Source organism: Rhea pennata, chromosome 8 (genome assembly GCF_028389875.1).
Source record: "Rhea pennata isolate bPtePen1 chromosome 8, bPtePen1.pri, whole genome shotgun sequence".
Lineage (NCBI taxonomy): Eukaryota > Metazoa > Chordata > Aves > Rheiformes > Rheidae > Rhea > Rhea pennata.
This window is the reverse complement of record NC_084670.1, coordinates 2,663,531-2,683,550: the sequence shown is the minus strand read 5'-3', so window position 1 is coordinate 2,683,550 and position 20,020 is coordinate 2,663,531. Positions and strand designations below refer to the sequence as shown.

General features: G+C 40.4%; 1 protein-coding gene across 1 annotated transcript in view; it reads right to left on the bottom strand.

The window, feature by feature from the left end:
• JAK1 (Janus kinase 1) overlaps window positions 1-20,020 on the bottom strand; it is a 65,143-nt gene that overhangs the window by 32,926 nt on the left and 12,197 nt on the right. Inside the window, exon 2 of the mRNA XM_062580937.1 lies at window positions 933-1,014. Within this exon, the coding sequence (XP_062436921.1) occupies window positions 933-938 (6 nt within the window). The 5' untranslated portion in view covers window positions 939-1,014. The remainder of the gene's footprint in view (window positions 1-932; window positions 1,015-20,020) is intronic.

The following is a 20,020-nucleotide window of genomic DNA, read 5'->3' as shown; positions in this document are numbered from 1 at the left end:
TGAAAGCTTTAATTAGACTGACTTTTGAGTTTAATTAAATTCAATTCATAGATAAAATTAAAGACGTCTTGAAGCCACAAAATGGAGAGTTAAGTTTGCCTCAAAGTTTTGGTTCATTATATCTAGTGAAAACATTTGTGTCAGTACACAGATCTGCTGCTTAAGGAGGTTATTGAATACCATGATGGGCTAGGCATAGCATTTCTCAACCTTTTCACATTGGTAAGCTGATTATTCAAAATTAGTATTTTTCAAAAATGGAGAGAAAAGTGAAAGAAAAATATGTCAATGATTATACTGGTTTTGTCATTGCTGTTCGTAGCAATTCCCCTCCACTGAAGACCCAGTGGTTCCATAAATATTTTGAAAGATTTCTCTTCTTTAATGTAAAACATGAATAAATTTCACACCCTTAAGCACCTAACTAGCTGAAAAAGCAATACCGGCTAATAAAAACAGTATAATTTAACAGTATAATTTTTACATGCTTAAAAAACAGGTTAGACATCTTTTATTACTACAATCTACATTAACAGCTAAATATTTCTGATAGTTTTCTCCCCTCTCACCATTTGTTTGTTAAACTCCTTATACTTAATTTGCTGTGGTGAAATAGGCTTTGAGTTACTTTCTCACAATAAGGAAAGAGTAGCACCAAAGAGGTTTAATGCAATGTTGTTAAGATGCTAAGAACACACATAATGCAGCTCTGACTCAAATGGAAAGGCATATTGTTTTATACCCAGTGCTTAAACAGAAAGAGCGATAATAGAGTTAGATGAACTCAGATTCCAAGTATCTATGGGGATCTGTGTTGCGTGTTTACTGAACTTTATCTCAATTAATAACAAAAGCCCAAACACCTATTCTATAGCTTCCTTAAAACTTCCACCAAAAAAAAGAAAGAAAAAAAAAAGCCAAATCCAACACACCTGCATTTATGTGACTGTCTGATCCTCTAAGCACAACTGAAAAAGATTATCTTCACACTTTCCAAGAGCAACTTGACTCTGGCTGAAAGAGAGAAAAAAAAAGATGTCAGGAATTGCCTTGTACAGTTTTATGAAACACAAAATAAAATGTCAGCCTGATAAAAAGCTATCTGCAATCAGGTGAATCTTTCATTAATAACACCAAGATTCACATCTAGTCTTAAAGACAGAGCAACATCTGGAAATGCATTCAGCGTATTCTATGCAAATCTACTGATTTCTTTTGAATCTTTGCACATACTAGTTGAGATACAAACCAAAAAATTGGGGAAAAGCCTTGATTATTTTATTGTTCACTTTTATTTTCAGAGCATCAACAGTCTGTTTGGTTTCATATTCATGTCATCCCTTCTCTTAGTTGTGACACCAAAAGAGACCCTCTTTGCTGCACCTCCTTCCTAGCTTTTTGAAGTAATTAATTCTTCCCATTTCTACCTTCACATTGTTTATTCCAGTTCTTTGCTAGTCTCTACTGTTTCTTCTCCTTCCAGATTTTCAGTTTTTTTCTTTGTTCTTTATTCTCCTTACCTCTGTGAAAGCTGCAGAGTCTTGTGTGGAATGCAGAGAAAAAGAGAAACTACTGAAAGAGGTGACTAACGATGCAAGGGTCATATTTCTTTCAAAGGAATTTCATTCAGAACAAATGAAGCCAACGATTTCAGTGCCTTCAAGCAGTAGGGCACCTTCCAAGAACCTACATTTTTTTCCAAACTTTATGCATCATATTTGTTCAAAAAACCCACATATAGTTCTGGAGATTTATTCTGTCTTGTGTCAATGGCAAGAAATAACCTCAGTAATTTTGGGGCTGGTTTGCAAAACTATTTCCACCCAAAGTTAGAGCTTACCCTTGTTACTTGAAGCAAACTGGGAAAACTTCAGTACTCTCTTTTTTAAATGGTAAGTGCAGTAGTTTGTCTATTTAAGGTACTGTCTGATGCCAGGGCTGTAAAATCAATGAGGTTCTAAGGGGGTACTTAAGAAGCAAGGGGAAGGAAAAGTGGGCATTGATAAAAAGTCAAGGGAGCACAGGCTGCTCCTCCTCCCACCAGCATGGGAAAAAGCCAGAGCTGCTGCAGCTGTGGGAAAGGATTCTGAACTTCTTGAAGAGAATAAGGATGTAGGACTCCTGTTCTGCATCTCTGGAAACATTCCCCTGTTTTGGCTTTGAGTCACTTTTCATCAGCCTCTGCGCCATGCTCTCACGGGGAAACCAGCCCAGCAGTCACAGCTGGTCACCCGACCACAGCAGCCCGGGCCCTGGGCTAAGAAGAACGAAACGGCAAAACGCCAACCAACGGCGGCACTATGCTATATACTACTGTGTAAATCGGGAGTAACAACGTCCCACAGAGGGTTAGGGCTAGGGCTGCTTGGGATTGGGAAACATTTTTAAGATTTGATCTGTACACGTTCCTGAAATTGAGCACAGTTGTGGAAAGCTTGCACGAGTGTTTTCTCATTAGTATTGCACAGTGTTGCTCTGTCTGGAAATACACGAGTTTATTCTTCTTGTCAGCCCTTGAAAATACACCAAACCACATAAGGAAAAGACAGGGCCAGATATGGACGCTGGTGGAGAGTACATGGTCTTCGCAAACTAGACCATAGTGTGGGTAAACTAAATGTGACAGTACTGCTCACGTAGTAATCACGTCACCCATCACTAGTCTAAGGCTGAAAGACTCTTCCTATTAGTATTCTCCATCCCTTCCTTTTTCTCTTCTTCTGTATCTCTGTCAAAATGTAGTTGAACCAAATGAGCTTTTTTCTTTTTTCACAACAGCATTAAGCCTTAATTTGACATTGCAGACTTCGGTGAATATTGCTCACAAAGCCTTAGGGCACAGTTTGCAGAAAGTCTGACATTAAACTTATAATGTACTCACACGTACAACTTACATATTCCAGGAGATATAATGCTATCACAGAAAAAATAACATTTAACAGCACAGTGCATATTTACAATTAAATTGCATGTTCCTTCCATCCATGCCACTTTAATGCTAAATTTGAGTTTCCAGACACAGTCCCTCAGCAATAATATGGGGAAGAAGTAATTGAGAGCATGATTACTAGAACATGCAGACAACCCAGGAATTATTTCTGTACAGCACAAGAAAATTTAAGTGCAAAAGATAATGGATGCAGCTGCAATCTAACTAATTGAAAACATTCCTTTTTAAACTAAATATCTTACAATTGGAAATCAATACATTTTAATGTTTGTGTGGGCTTGTGTTTTGAAGGGAAACATAAAACCATTGCATTTGTGCAAATTCATAAATCGTAACTTTTGCTTTTCAATAGTGTTCCTTGGTTATGCTTAATAGCTCATACTCTTGTTTCTAATTATAGCAGCAGTTCCCAGAACACTGAAGAACCCTAAGTATTGCTTCATTTACAATGTCCTTCTGAGAGCAAACCAAACAAGCCAATGTCTACTCCGTAACTTACTATTTACTGATGAGTCTTCCAGATATGCCTATGTTCAGTATGAGGAAGCCATCTTTTAAAAACACACATTAGTAACTTGAGTAGCCTTCCAAAACTCATACCTTCACCAAGAGAAACATCTTCTCTATCTTAGCAGCAATATTTCTCAACAGTCCTATACAATAGTATATGTAGGTATTATGCAAGTATGAAATGTGCTGGGGATGCATTTCAGATGAATTAACACTCACCAGCGTGTGGATATGAAGGATCATAACCAGGGTGCCAGCGCTTGCTGGCCAGTCTGGTCCAAGCCAGGAGAGCACAGCCGCGCGCGGCCCGTCACCATCCACACGCCGCCGGCGGCAGCTGCGCTGCCTCGCTGCACGTGGTACGGCTCAGCCCCAAACTGGCCTCCTCCACCTCATGTCTGACGACTAAGAGAGTTCTCCGAGGCCATTACGTTCAACCTCTCCAATCTCACGTATCACGTTACACAGCCCCCGTCACAAACCCACATGCTTCATCTCAGAAGAAATTCAAAACAGATTTTTTAACCTTTATCACTTAAAGGCAGTGCCTGAGCTGTGGAGGATTTTTTTTTTTTTTTTTTAATCTGGTGCATTTTTTCTCCTTCTCTTGTGGATGTTTCCCCGATAACTTAAGGATATGAGCTGTATCCTTTCTCAGACTTCATTTTGCTTCGCTAAACAAGCCCCTTTCTACTGGTCCCTTCCCATAGGACAAGCTCCACTTTCCCCCATTCCTCTTTACAGCACTTCTTCAAACTTAATCCATCCTCCTGGTATGGCAGTCTTTGTCCACAAGACATTTGCCTGGTGCCTGCTACAACCACATACATGCACTGCAATCTCTCTTAGCAATAGTTTGATTGATAGGATGGCATTTATCTTTTTTCAAAGCACATTTCCCTTCCCCTGATTTCTGTTTGGAGACAGGCTCTTGTGATGCATATTGGAAAGGATTTAGGGGCAGGTAGGAAGGCTTTTCTTGAAATATTGCTTAACTCCACACTTTGAAAGCTGATTACCTTTCAAGCATTGACAACACACACACACACACACACACACACACACACACACACAGTATTAAGCACCTACAATTGTCAAAATCTACTTCCAACTTCTTTGGACTAGGTTAATGAAGAACAGACCTGGGGCCCAAGGCAATTATTTTTGAAATTCTTATAAAATCATAGTAACAGGAAAATTAAAAGTTAAAAAAGGCAGAGGAAAATCAAGAAGGCAGGTTGTTAAATCAATTTGTTTCTGGTTTTGCTATTAAACTACAACACTTAATTAAAATTTGGAGAAAAGCATTTGCTAAAAGCTCAAGTTCCTCTTGCCATGGCCACGCAGAGAGATTCAACCACAATACACTTGGCATTTCTAAGGAAAAAAGACAACCATACAACACTTAAATAATTTCTTTAAACCTACGCATGCCTCAACATATAAAGAAAGGGAGGAGGCATGAATTAAATGTTTCAGGAATTATTTGCAAATTTGCTTGACCAGAAGTTAATAGGCAGTCTTGCACGAAAGAGCAAGGAAACATTTCTAAGAAACCTCCTGGCAAAGCTGGTAATATCCTGCACATCATGCTGCCAAGAGTCTGCACTAGAGAAGAACGCCCATAAACTCAAAAAGAGAGTCCCATGAATAAAGTAATAAAAGACTGTCAGTTCAGGAATAGGGATTTTGGCGGAGATATTTCAACATGCCGAAAGCCAACCAAATCTGGCTCCAAACTTCACAGGGTGTTTTTAAGAAAGCTCTTCCTATTTGAGCTCAAGCAAAAGCATTGACTGCACGCAGCTCAGACTTCCTGCGCGACCCAAAGGTTTTTCCCTTGACTCTGTTTTCTCATTTTCACCAGGCCACACCTGAATTTTCTCTTGCCAGAGCTGCTGCGATCCCAGCCTATACAGCCCGTGCCGCTCAAGGCACCCTTGATTCGCAGAACCACCCCCCCCCCCCCCGCCCGGGTTGAGTTTTCATTTGTAAAGCATTTTAAGGTGTCAACTGTAGAAATGAGAATCTCACAAGCTTTAAGAACATGACAACCTGTTCTTTGCCCTTCAGCCAAAGCAAATCTGAGCACTGAGACTTGCCCTAAAATACAAGTTTTACTTCCTGTGTTTTGTTAGCAGTTTGGACATGAAAATAAGACCCAGCGTGGCTAATGAGTTGCAAGAACCCGCTGATGTACTCCACCCCCAATGTCCCGCCCTGTTTGCGATACCATGTGGCTACTGGGGATATAAACGTTCTGACTATAAACAACAAATATTGAAGCAAAACGAAAAAAATGGCAGGTCTGTTCCATTGGCAAAAGTCCCTAAAATGTGAGGAGAGGAAAATCCCAGAAAATACCTGACCAAAATAGAACTCAATTTTAAGAACTATTTTCAAGCTCTTCCTCTTTTTCCTCAGCCCATTTGCTTCTTTTTTCATGAAAGGGACACAGCTAGGGCATGTTTAGGCTCACTTACATTAAGAAAGTAATAAACAGGTTTTCCTTAAGTGTGCAGGGCATGCCATTTTTGCAGTATTAATAGTTTCTGTCAGCCAGAAAGCCCTCATTTATTTTTTCCCAACGCACCAGCAAAGACATGGCCACACGCAGCAGGGAGGGCTGGGAGCCCTGCCACGCAATGGGGTAATACCGGGGGTTGATGCTACAGACATTCACGTCATCGAGCGTAACTAATTGGGCAATCACACGCTGTGTATTTAAATCTAGGCGTTCTATTTAGCTGACTTCATGCATTTCAGCAAGAGTAAAAGTTCCTATGTGAGAGTAAATTGTGATGAGGAAGCATAGTTAAAATCCCAAATCACCCACCAGGCTATCAAACTGCTGCCTAACCATCCTGCCAGACCAAGCCCTGGGAAGGTGCAACCGCTACCACAGCAGCAAAGATCAGACCAGCCTTGACCCAATAAAGGTCGCTGGAAAGCAAAACTTTCAGCTAAAGTCAAACACTGCAGTACTCAGAGCGTGTTCAGGTCTAAAACCCCTGTCCAAGTCAGTCTGAGGACAGAGAAATGTCCAGCACCACCTCCACTCTCCTTCCTGGCGCCCAAGGAGCCCACATCATCTTTGGACTGAAAAAGCAATTGAGAAACCCACTCCCAGCTTGGTGGACCTGCTGGCTAAACCACCCCAGTACTCCAAGTACTCCATTTGCCTCAGTCACAAATAACTTAAGTGTAGGTACAGGTGCGCTCTTTTCTGGGGATGTTCTGTCCAGTTACACTGGAAAAAAAAACCTACTAATTTCCCTTGGGTTTTTCTGTAGTAGTCATTCTACAATACGATCGACTTACGTTATCAAACGTTGCTTTAAAAAACAGACTGAGAGAATATACCACAGAAAATTTCAGCATAAATAGTAAACATGTAGCAAAGTTCTGAAAAAATGAAGAACAGAATACACACAAACAGATGTCAGCCAGTCTTCATTATTCACACGTGTTTTAACAGGTGTCATATATTTTCTTTTTTAGAAATCTCACTCTGAGAAGCAGAGTACATAGAGTCCTATTGCATTCAAGTGCTGACTTCTTCAGACCATACTAAATAGCGCATGAAACTAGACAACTCCATTTTACATTCTGAAAGCCCAACTGTGCTCATTTCCTGCCCTTTTCCCATTCAATTTCAACAGCTTCTCTGAATCTAGTGATGTGTCATCTACATACCCAGAACTTCTTCAGCTCGCTCACAAGGCTGTGCGTTAATGTAGCACTTTTCTTGTCCTATCGCAACTGCTGTTCTAGATGTGTCTGCGTGCACACAACCACCTCCCGTCTTCCTCTGTCTCAGCTGATCTTTCCAGCCAGAAATTATTTTGGATGCTAACTGGGCTTCTTCTTACTGGGCTGCTGTGAAAATCCCAGATAATATAGTGACCCACAATTTTCACAGCTTGCTTCTAAAATATAAATGTGTAAGAGAGCATATCCAAATCCTTTCTCATCCACAATTTCTGGTGTAATAATCACATTAAATGACACGATTCTTGAGAAGCTAGTAAACAATCAAGTACATCATTTTAGAGCCAATGTTAGCCACTTTTCAGCTACATCAGTCTCATTTTCCTTGGCAGCAAATGTGTTCACGTATCAAGCTACTAGCCGTCCTGGAAGTAGCACACCACGATAGATTTTTGTGCAATTATCATTTAGCTATTACTCCAAAAGCTGTTGCACACAAACTAGAAAAAAATCCATTTATTTTCCTTCACAAGTCAACCAGTTAAAAAAGAGGTTTATTACTAAGACTGATGGCTAACGGGACAGAAGTGGGATTCCAGCTTTAAAAGATTTTTATGGACAACCTGTTTATCCTCCTGCCTGAGATACATTAACGATGGCTTTCCTTCCCTTACATTCTCTTCCGCTCCCCTTACCTATGCCCCTTCCCTGTTCATATGCTAACACACGGCATTTTTTCACCTTTCAGATGTTTTGGAATGTCACTGGCAATGCTCCATCTCATCTTCCCAGCAACGAGCAGATCTTCAGGAAACTCTGCCTCTTCCTGGTGGCACTGCACTAATTTAAGGGGTTTCCTGACGTTTAGTTCAGAGGTGTGGAAAAGCTTTTAGCCCAAGTTCTCTGTATGTATGGGTATGTATTCCCCAACAATACACAACATCAAGAAATAGGAAAATCATTCAGTGTGACAAAGACCTCCAAATCTGCATTTATTTGGATGAGAAAACTCTATGTTGAATAGCAGTAAGTGTGAGCAAATCTTTTTCTTCATTGCTTAGCTAGCAAGCATAACTTGTTAGGCCACTAGAACCGTGTGTTGCAAGACTACACATTTGGTCTTAGCCTACCCCAGTCAAAAGTTGTAACTTCCATGAAATACATTTAAGTTAACATATTCTGCATGACAGCTGGGGCAGTCAAAGAGCAAGCATGGGGTGACGTACAGCAGCTTCACTAACGCACGGCAACTTGTTAATGTGCTCTAACAGTCATCTGCCCAAACCTGAAGTCAGCACAGAACTTACATCTAGAAATAGACAGTGAAACCCAGGAAGCGTCTCTACCTTGTCCAACAAGGAAAAGATGCCGTAAGAGCTGCGTGGATCCATTAGACAAGCAGCAGTGGAAATGTGCACAGAAAACAGTAAGGAAACACTATAATGTTTGACATCTTTTTTTGCCGACTGGAACACTAAATAAGGCTAGCGTCTTCATGGAGCTCATTGCGTTGCATGTGTCAGTGTCAAGAGCAGCAACCTGCCTGGGATGGTGCCAGGGTTTGAAAGCACAAGGAGGGAGTTGGTGTCCAACAATGCTGGGACATTTGCAAGTTGCAACACCTCCCTTTCCTTCTCTACTAAACGTTCTAGTAATTCAAGCTTCCTCTGCTGCCTGAATAGTCAGGACTGATGTAGAAGCTATCAGTGGTTTTCCTAAACAAGAAAAGCCATCAGGGAGATGAAGCAACTTCAGTCATCTACTGCCTTCCAAATGAAGGTCTGTAACTGCAGAACGGCTCCTCTTTTTGATCTAAGTGGATCAAGAGAGGTTGTTTTGTCCTGCTCTTCCAAGCTGTAAAATCTCACAAGTGCCATAATGCTGAAATATGCAACGAAGAAGCCTGATCTGCGGAGGCTGGTTATGCACCTACAGGTGTTTTGTTCTGGAATACTCCAATTTTCTACTGCTTAATTATTTAGACTGAAAGCATACCTGGAAGGAGACTGTTTGTACCCTCCTTTTACAGAATCACGAAATTACTGTTAGCATCCCACAGATTTGGTAAATTCCTTCAGGGGGATCTCCACGATCCACTGATGTTCCCCAGTAAGGGAATCCTACATTTTATTTGTTTTTAAAGAAAAAGAATGCTTAGATTTATTAGGACAGCATCTGAACTACTGGTCAGGTCTAAGAATTTAGTAAAAAGCCAATCAGGTGAACAGCTGATACCTAGTAAAGGCAAAACCAATCAAACCATACAAGAAGCACTACTATCATGCATCTTCTAAAAATGAGCAACCAAAGGAGAAATTAAATGACTTGCCCATTTACCTGGAAAATCAGTGCCAGCATTAGTAACTGAATCCAGATCTCCCACATCCCACATCATAGCCTTAACACAAGAAGCAGATTTAGCAGTAGTAGTTCCTCCACATACCAGTGGTCTGAGTAGGAGGACTTCACACACTATTAGCTTCCTAGCTTTAGCGCGTGCAAAGGGGTTAGGACTTCATGGTGACCACAGAGCTACTGCAAAGCTACCCTCCTCGAAGAGTCACCGAGCAGTCACAGACCACTTTACCAGCAAGAAGAAAAACTCCTACTGCGCAGTAACTACACATGGTCACTTCTCTCGTGTTCAACCCTGAGGCCACTTCCTCAACAGCAGCTATAGATGTGCCTAACCTTTTTCATTTTCAAATCGTATCACAAAATGGAGGCTCCTGTCACGGTTCTCTCCACCCCTGCTTCCTCCTCCCCAGGACTGGGCAGCACTAACTGCATAGACAGTGAAGGCAGAGAGGGACTACAGGCAAGCCGCAAGCTCATTCTTCATCCCCTGTGCAGTAACATACCTCTGTGTCCCTCTACAATTTACAGACCAGAACTGCCATATGCATGGAGGTCATCTGGCCCCAGGGAAGGAATTGGTAAGAGAGAAGGTTTTGCTAAATAAAGTTTCTTACCTCAGAGGAGGACCTCACCTAGTACCATTATGAAAAGGTACTAGGTACAACTCTCCAGAAACAGCTCTGGCAACCCAGTAACTCCTGAGGAGTAGGAATTAATGAAGGGAAAGAGCAACACGAAGCTGATGGTAGCAACCCTCAAAAGAACAAATACCAGCACATCTTTGCATTTTATCTGATTTAAAAATAAGTGTCACTAACCTTTTGCCATAAGCAACATTCATACATACATACATACAGACCTAACAGTTTTACCAATTTTGTCAGCTTCTACTTTGCAAATGGCGAGAGGTTTGAACTCCCTACATTTTTTTATTTGTGAAGATTTCTTTTAGTCACAGGCTTCCTGTGGTGGCTTTGCACTTTGGTAAGTGCTTTTTGATGGTTTGCTTTTTTCTTTTATTTTTAATGTGGTGAGAAGATAATGTTTAAGCTTGTTTTTAACGGCTCACCATTAAAAACAAGCTATAAACAAAAGCAAACACAATTGTACCAGTTATCTTTGCCTCTCTGTACAGAGCACAACCACCAACAAAGAGATCAAGTAACCAACATTTCTTCTATAATATAGTTGCGAAATCACGCAATTTGCTACAGATAGCAAGAGTGATTTGACCGTACAAGTGTCATACCATTTTCTGTGTTCTCCGCTTACCTAAAGTTAAAATCACCCTGCTGTAATGCTTGTAATCCCAATATTAAAAGCAGGCGCATGCACTTCTGGCTGGAAATCATATAGCCAGAAGTCACAAACACAATCTCAGGCTGAAGATCATGTCTCAGCTAAGACCCTCGTTGTTAGGCACTATATACGTATATATAACTAATATATATATATAAAAAAAGAAAAGCTGAGATTTGAAGTGCAGCCACGTCTGCAAAGTGGCAGGTATTAGAAAGCTTGCTGTTCTGGTAGCAAAGGAAGTAGTAAATGTAGTTGTGTGGCCCCATAAGCCATGGTACAGCAACATTTGTAGAGTTCACTACACACAAACACACACACAGAATACGAATGGAGCAAGGACAAAAATCTCGATAGAATTCTGGATCTGAGGACAAATCACCTCTGCTGTTACTGAGGGTTCCACATTAATCCAGTTTGGCATAAAACTCTGAGGTACGCACATTCAGGCTCTCTAGGGTTGGACCAGATGATCTGCAGAGGTCCCTTCCAACCTCAACCGTTCTATGATTCTGTGAAGTTTTACATACAGCTACCAAACAAAAGTCACCAACTAAGCAGGGCTGTTTCTATCCATCTCTTGGGCTCTTTGTACTACCCAGCAGCGATGCCTTCTTGTGCACTCCCTCTTCCTCGTCCTGCTCTGAGGAAGCAGCGTCTTCACTAGCATCTTTAGCAATGGTACATCTCTCTTCCAGTTAGCTGAACCTAACCGTATAGATCAACATGCAGCTACGTTGCAATCAACAAAGCTACTAAAACCAAGACAGGAAAACATACATCATCAACAATAAGGACTTTTTAGGCAGTACCTCTGTGCCCTTCAGGAAGAACCTCATTCTAGCCAAGTGCTGAGACTCCTAAGAAAGTCCTTTACTGAGAAGGATTTGCAGGGACTGCAACCCACCTCTCTCAGCAGTGTGAAGTCCTACCACTCTCGGAAAAAAAACATTACTAATTGTGATTCTGGTTCTAGTAAGTTAGAAGCCCTGGTCCAGAAAGCAGTGTTACCTCTTCTTCTGCCAGGTATATTATAATTTCTGCTATATCACATTCACTACCACCTACAGCTGAAAACACTCTCCCATGCGTGGTTCCCCCTGCTAAACAAAGCTAAACTAGCTTTTCTTTCCCATCCTGCTGCTACCACTATACCACCCACGCCATCATACAGTCACTGTGCAGGTCACTGGAGCATCCTTAGACGTAAACTACCAATACCTCAGTCTCTGAAGAAATTGCTCCTTTGTATCAACTGGTCATTCTTGCTGCTTGTTAGGTGATTAATACACACAATTTCTCTTGCAATAGAGTTGATAAGTGTTGCCATAGAGAGCCACTGAAAAGCTACAGCCACCTGAGAGAGACTGATTTACAAGAAGAGAAGAGCTCTGAAGGAGCAAGAGCAGCACCATAGTGAGCTTTGAAAATCAAATACGCTGAGCTTGAACTAAACACTACTTGCTAGGAAGCTACTGAAAGGGAGCTAGTCAAGGTAACAGTTCAACCTTTTCTTATTATATCTATTAAGTACTGAATTCTGAACAAGTTTTTGCTTTCTCAGGCACTGGGCTTCATCTTTCTCACTACAGTGAATTGCAGTCATAATGTCTGGAAGTAAAATGTAGATTACTGTGCTCTGTAATACCAATAACTGTCTAATACTATTGTAGTGCTTCCAGCAAATCTGAATTTGAAGACTTCAGACTGCTGAAGCAGTCTACAAATTGAAGACAGATGTTTTAATGGTGGCAGATACAGCAAAGAGGGAGCTATCACACAAAAACTGAAAGTTCTAAGATTAATTAATTAATGGTGTAATAAATAGCAAGGCAAGAAAAAAATTTGTATTTAGCCACACATGCACTCAAGAGACAGGTTCAAAGGCAAGGGAGTCATATGGAGCTTTTCAACAGTTCCCATAGAAAGTTAATTGACAACACAGCTATAAACTATTTAAATCATCAAAAATATTTGGACTATGTATAGAAAAAAATGTTCTAACTTTAGAAAAGCTTGAAGAGAGCGACTAGCTTGCCACTTCATGTAAAGCCTGAATAGCCATTTAAAAGAACAGCTAACCCAGATCCATTGGCCATTCTTTTCCAGGGAAGCTTACTGAGGAGCTCTGCAATTGGTTCACCTGGAATGAGGGAGGAGATTCCTTCCCTTCTCCCTGCCTCGGTCTGCAGGCCTCTTAAGAGTCCCACCGCTGCCTCCAAGCATGATGTCTGGGAACACGGAACAAGACAGATGTGTTCTCACTGAAACCCTAGGACCACAAAGTGGTTCAAATGCTGCATTTGTTTTTAGCCCCGATCTAAAAGGCAAAGGCTGTATGTAGAGACGTGCATATATATGAGAGTGGACTTGAGAACAGGAACAATTTCTGCAGTTACTTTCCTATCATTTCAGCTAACAAATCCTAAAGTTGTTTTCCAGACACTACTTCGTGATCTCAGCATGATGAAACCAACTAGACATATTTGGCTCAGGTGACCAATTTATTTATTTATTTATTTATGGCTTAAATGATATCTAACCAAATCAAATCCAAGGGATTGCACCTGTGTAAAAGATAGAGGAGATGACAGCTGGGCCCAAGACTGCTTTTTTTCTGCATAACTGCTTTCTTACACTGCAGAATCCCATCTATTTAAACAGCTTTTAGTATTGGCTCCACTCAGTATAACATAGAATCAGGCGTAAGATCTGTCCTCAGAATGGAAACCCAAAGTCAGGTTCTGACACCATTTGAAGCTCATTGTGGTTTTTTTGTTTTGTTTGTTTGTTTGTTTTGTTTTACTTTTACTGTAAATGATTAGTTCTTAATAGCACACTATAGATATTGGCATGCTCATACCTATGCATGTTCTTCAAAAATGTGTGTGTATCTGGAGGCAAGAAAGATACATACTGCTGTTGAAACATAATTTTTAATGTTGCTCTTTTTCATTATGTTTGCCAGGATGCACAGATACAGCAATTATTTTTTTAGTATCAACTAATCAACATGTTTAAGGGCCTGAAGGGAGAGTATTGGGGGGGGGGGTGGTTGTCAGACTCTCTTCAGTGATGTCCAGTGATGGGGATGAGAGGCAACAGCACAACCAGAAACACAGGAAGGTCTGTCTGAACATCAGGAAAACCTCTTTACTGTGAGGGTAACAAAGCACTGGAACAGGTTGCCCAGTGAGGTTGTAAAGTCTTCATCCTTGGAGACATTCAAACACCATCTGGACACAGGCCTGGACAATGTGCTCTAGGTGACTCTGACTGAGCAGGGCCTTTGGGCCAGGTGATCTCCAGAGGTCCCTTCCAACCTCAACCATTCTCTGATTCCATAACTGCAGTATACCTGTATGTTAGTCAGCTGTAAAAACTTTTAGAACTACTACTCAGAGGAAGGAACTAAGACTAGTTAAGTGGCTTTTCTAAAGCAAAATGAGAAACAACACTAAGCGCCTCATTCCAAGTCCATTCATTGCTTTTTCTCTGCTTTCCTCACCGCTTCTCTTGTAATCAGAGGCCAGGAGCTTCTCAAGAAATGCAACTATTTAGCTCATCTGCAAGGTATCACTAATGATTGCTGCACTATATGATGCATTCTTACTACCAAATGATTTATAAATGACTGATTTCACATATCCCAAAGGATATATGAAAGCCAGACAGAGGTAAATGCAGGTGTAGGAACCAGAAGAGTACAGAAAATGGCATAAAAACACAGAGATAAAACTTAAAATGGATTTATTTTTCAGTCTCTTCCTACTTCACTGCTTTTCAGATACTAATTTTCCTCTCTAAGCACCCTTCATGGTTTCATAATGCTTTTCCTGCTAGACTTACAGATATGGGACAGTTGGTTCTTCAGGAAGGCCAGGCTGCCCACTGCTGTGGTTAGAGTCTAATATAATGGCTGTTTTCTGTCTGAAATAGAGAAATATCTTGATAGTCTTCTAGCTGTTTTTTTAAATCTCCTGAGACAATAGACATAACTGACAGTTAGTATGTGAGTGCTGGCAGACTTTATCACAAGAAACTTGTTAGGCAGGAACATGGGAACATCAAGAAACCCATCAATCAGTCCACTCCTCTGCTATCACTGACAAGAGATGTAAGCATTCTCATGCAGTTACCTGAGCTGATAACCTGAATATAGCAGCGTGACGTTTCAAGACACCATTCTAGTAATTATTATAGATTTTTAAACAACCCAAGTTCTAATAATTACTTTCATCAAGTTCTTTGCTGTCTCTACTGATTTTTCTGCTATCCACTCTAATTGTAGATGCTAAAGACTTGATGTGGTGTGCTTCTCACAATCAAGCAAGTTGCTGGTGCAAGTCATTTGTCAACTGTGAGCTATGTTCAAGCATTGCTTGACCAAGCGAGCTAAATATTTACACTCGACTCATTCAATACGTTGGCCAAATATATGCTATTTTTAATTGACTTGTTAAATAGGAGTAAATCTTGCATGTTTACCTTAGAGCTGTGGGAACATTGGTTCAAAAGTGGTAACACACATCAATGGCTTTAGTGCCCAGTTGTGAGCAGTGGAACTTTGTTTTTCCTTTTTTATGGACTTTAGTTTGGTTTTTGGATTTTAGAGTTTGTATTGCAGATTTCAAAATTATCCTATCATTGATGGCTTAGGTAAAGAAGAATGCCTAGAGCTTGCCTTTACATTTATTCGTACCCAGACAGATACTACTGTGCTTACATTGCACACCTTCATGTCAGATGCTACAGAATCTCACTCTGACCAGTTTCAGCCTGGTAGCCTAAATGTTTTTCTGCCTAGAACTCATATGCCTTTTCTGCTTTACCCCTGTAATTTAATTCTTCTCCAAAATTCTGATAGGCCTGAATCATCTTGTGCTTATTTACAGGCCACAGATTTCTCTTTGTAGAAAACATTTGCTTTTCCAGTTCCCACAGCTGCTACCTGGTAACTTGGTGGTCTTCCATTTAACAATGAAAACGTCCTCCTATGAGTCCTACACAGTATTTGAAAATTCAAAGAAAAAAGAAAGAAAGAAAGAAAAACTTGGTTATATATAATCCACTTCTCAATTTCTAGTTTTGGTCAAGAGCGGTTTCATAAAAGTTTATGGCCAATCCTCACCATTCATTTTTCAGACCAGGTATAATTTTATTTCAGACCTTCAGAAGTATATAGCAGCAGACACTTAGCTGCAGCTCTCCTCTCTTTCCTGATGCCTCTCTGGCAACAACGGCTTCAGATTTAGGAAAGTTACAGTGCTAGTAAGAGTCAACATCCACAAATCAGCAGTTCTTGCTTTGTGCAAACTGAGGCTTCCATTTCTAGTTGAAGGCCCTCTATGCTTCCTACCACCACCAAGTCCTAAGCTATTAGTACGTACAAAAGTTCTCTTGACTGCGACAGCTCAAGCAGGCTCAGTGCATTCAAAGTCAGCCAAAGAGTCTCTGGTCTGAAGAGCTTTGACTTCAATCTCCCTCCCCAAGTGCCAAGACATAGTCCAAGTAATTTGGCTGTGCACTGGGAAGGATTTTCAGCTGCAAGAAAAGAATGCAACTTCCAACCAGTGCATTGCTCTGCAGTGAACACCCCAACTTCGCAGTTGCAGTCTTCTGTGTAACACTTTGCCAAGAAATGGGGAGAGGCAGCTGGAGACCTGCATAACAGCATATCCACAAGCCACACTCTTGCACCTCCTTTGACCCAACCCCAAATCCTCACTCAGCAGCAGTAAACAGGAAGCCACTGCTGAACTCCATGACATGCATGCGCACTGTGAACAAGCTCCTAAACTGCTCTCCCCTGCAAATATAGCTGTTCTCATCTGCAGAGGAGGGAATAGCTCCATGTGTATGCAAAGAAAAGAGTAAAAGCTGCACCTCACTAGTCATCACGGGAGGGGAGCATGCTGTTATTCTGCAAAATTATATAGACTGCGAAATTATATTGATTGCAAGCAGAACTTTGCAACTGAAAAGATGTCACTTATATTAATTGTAGCTAAAACTCAGAAAGATCTTTAAACATTAATTCATGTCTCCTATGAAATACATTTCCACCTCTAAATATTACACCAAGCACAAACAGCTCCCAACTCCAGCTACTCATTACCGCACTGCCTTGTCTCTTCAGCTGTGCCACTGCTAGCTGTGCTGGTTCTAAGGTCAATGCCAATTTATCCGTATAGGCCTGGGAACAGTAGCGATGTGAATATTAGACTGCAGTTCCTTGGAAAGCATTAGGCAGAACTAGCATTATGCTAAGATCTAAAATATTCGAAGAAGCAGGACTATGTCACTACACATCTGTAACAGAAGCTGCTGCCATGAAAATGATCTTTAAGACCTTGTAGCTTTTCCCTATCTTTACAGGAAAGAGCCTAGCACAGTAAGTGTGAGTAAGCAGATATTAAAAATAGCTCAGCAAGGAGACTCTTGTTCAATTGCTTTTAGCAGTGACTCAAAACATGTATGACTCAGCCCAAGTATCTTCTGCCATACCTATTTTCCCAGTGCTCACTGTAACACCTCTTTCTCTACATACTTGATAACACCACTGCCAGTCTTGGGACCTCCAACAAAAAGATATTGCCAGCTATTTCAGTTTTATTCCTGTCATATATGCTACAACATGAATTTCTAAAAGTCTCACAGGCAATTATCAAGCATCTCACTTTAGAAAATAATTTCTTACCCTCTCTCCCTCCTCGTTGCAGCCACAGTGAGTTACTAAGTTGCTCTCTAATAAGATCATCTTCCTGGAAATATGTATGCTCTGCAGACAAGCTTTCTACACAGTGTCTCACTGCAGCTATTCACTTAAAGAGCCCCCCAAAACAGAGGAAATCTCTTCTAAAACAATTAATCTTATTTACTGAACTTTACAGGAACTAGCAGTCACACAGAGGGAATTTCCACGTAGTTAACTTCATTACTTTTATACTTCAGCTGTACATTTATGATCAAAACATCAAGAGAATAAAAAAGCCATTATGAAACCTTCATAACAGATGCAAAATTTATTAAGACTAATGAAGATAATCAAATATCAATTACAGTATCTGTAGTATTAAACAGATTGTATAGGTGGCAATATGTGATCCCCCATCCTTTATAAATGAATACTCCTCCAGAACTACTTATGTGCTTAAAATACACACACACACACACAGTCTTTTCTTTCCCAGGGCAAACAGACAGCGACTTCTTTTTATTTTTATTCTCAATGTTTCTTTCAAAAAAAAAAAAAAAAGGTAAGTGCTGTGTGTTTTCACATAGCTACTAAATCACAGAATGGTTGAAGTTAGTATTTGTCTACTTCTAAAATTAACAGTGATAAAGTCCCAGCTCCAACTGTCAAGTCAGAAAAAACAGGAACCGTATGCTAGTATTAGGGCTTTTGTATTTCCTCTTTAGAACTTGATACAGAACTAACCACCCATTTTGCCTTCAAGAGGCCATGAGAGCCAAAAATCTGCTGAACTGAGGGGTGGAGCGAACCTGAAAACCAAGCCTCTGCAGCAAAGATTTAGTTCTAATCTCAAATCAACAGAGTAACTTCACACACAGGTTACTCCTCATACTTCCATGAATGAGGACACCTGGAACAGGGAACACAGCTCAACAGCGGGGCCTCTAGAGAGGCCTTTCAGTGAAACCCTACAACCACTAAACTACAAAGAAATGGGGAAAGGCAAGTTTAAGGAAATATGAAACACATCTCTACCGCTTTATAAACTGTGATGCAAGTATGTGTTTACAACTACAATTCCAAAGCTTAGATTTCAAAACTAAGACCTATGGAGAAAAGGAGCTTTCTAAAACAAAAGCTGAGCATTCCACCTTGCTCCGGGTCTGCAAACAGACAGTGTGCAACCACCACAGTGCAACTCTTTGGGGGGGGGGGGGGGGGGGGGTTAACTGTACTACATAACACTTCCTACAAAATGATACTTTGAGAAAAAGTTTGAGAATAAATCCATCTCTTAGAGTGTGTGTATTCCTGTGTAAAATTACCAAAAAAAAAAAAGAAACCCACAGTAGGTGCACAGTGCACAAGCTATCTACCAAATGTACAGCCTGTTAAACTCGGCACTTGTGATGGCTACTTCAGGCTTAGTTCCAAATATTTGTGCTATAAAAGTACCTCCTTTATGTGTCCTTAAAAGTAACTCAGAAATTAAACTGTAAATTAACATGCAAGAATTTTAGCAACAAAATTTTTCAGATATTATATTATTAGTCTGTGCCAACGTACAAATATTTCTAATCTTAATCTGCTCAGACTAGTTATGCTACAAAAGGCATTTCTTATCATTTCTTATCATTTACAGATGCATCATAGCTTTTAGGCAGAGTAGACTCTTCACTTCAAACTACCAGCATACATCATTTCAATTGCCAGAAAGCTGTTTCCCATGGGAAGAAAAAAATAACTCCTCAAACTTAAAATACATCAACACTGAAAAGATTCATAATGCTTGACTGGCTTAAGAGTTTACTTAAGGGAAGACCAGATGATAAGACTACTTACAATCTGTAATCTAATCAATTGTTCTAAAATTTGAAAGGTTTTTGTTTAAAGAGAATGAATATTTCAGGGAATATTAAGCAGATGTCAGTAACATTAAGCAGATCTCCATATAAAAAGGCTGTTAATCAGGGAGCTCTGACACAGAGCAAGCTCAGAGAAATTATTTGCAAATGATCTGTATGAATTTTCCTTTTTCTCCCCCTCATGTTTTAAAGGCAAATTAGAAGAGCAGAAGCCAGTGTGTTGTCAGTCCGTAGATATTCAACAAGTCAGCACAGAAGTTGTTGCACATCACAGTGTTATTAACAACACAGAACAACAAACCAAGCGAACATCACCACTGCATCTTCCTTAAAGCATTCCTGCAGGATCCCATCACCATTTATTCCAGTGTCCTGTGGATTGTACAGGTCAGACTCAAACCCCATCTATGAGCTGCAACAGTACTGTTAAACCCTTGCCAGTTTCTGAGGCAGAAAGCGTGGGAGGAAAGGGGAGATTTTAGCCTTCCCCAAAATTTCCCTTCTTTTCAAAAATACATCTTATGCCAACTTTCTGGGAGGAGTTAGGGAGATCATTTTTAGAGATATATTTAACAGTTTCTGTTCTGGCAGGATCTTCATCTACGTGGAACTGAGACGTTTACGTGGCGC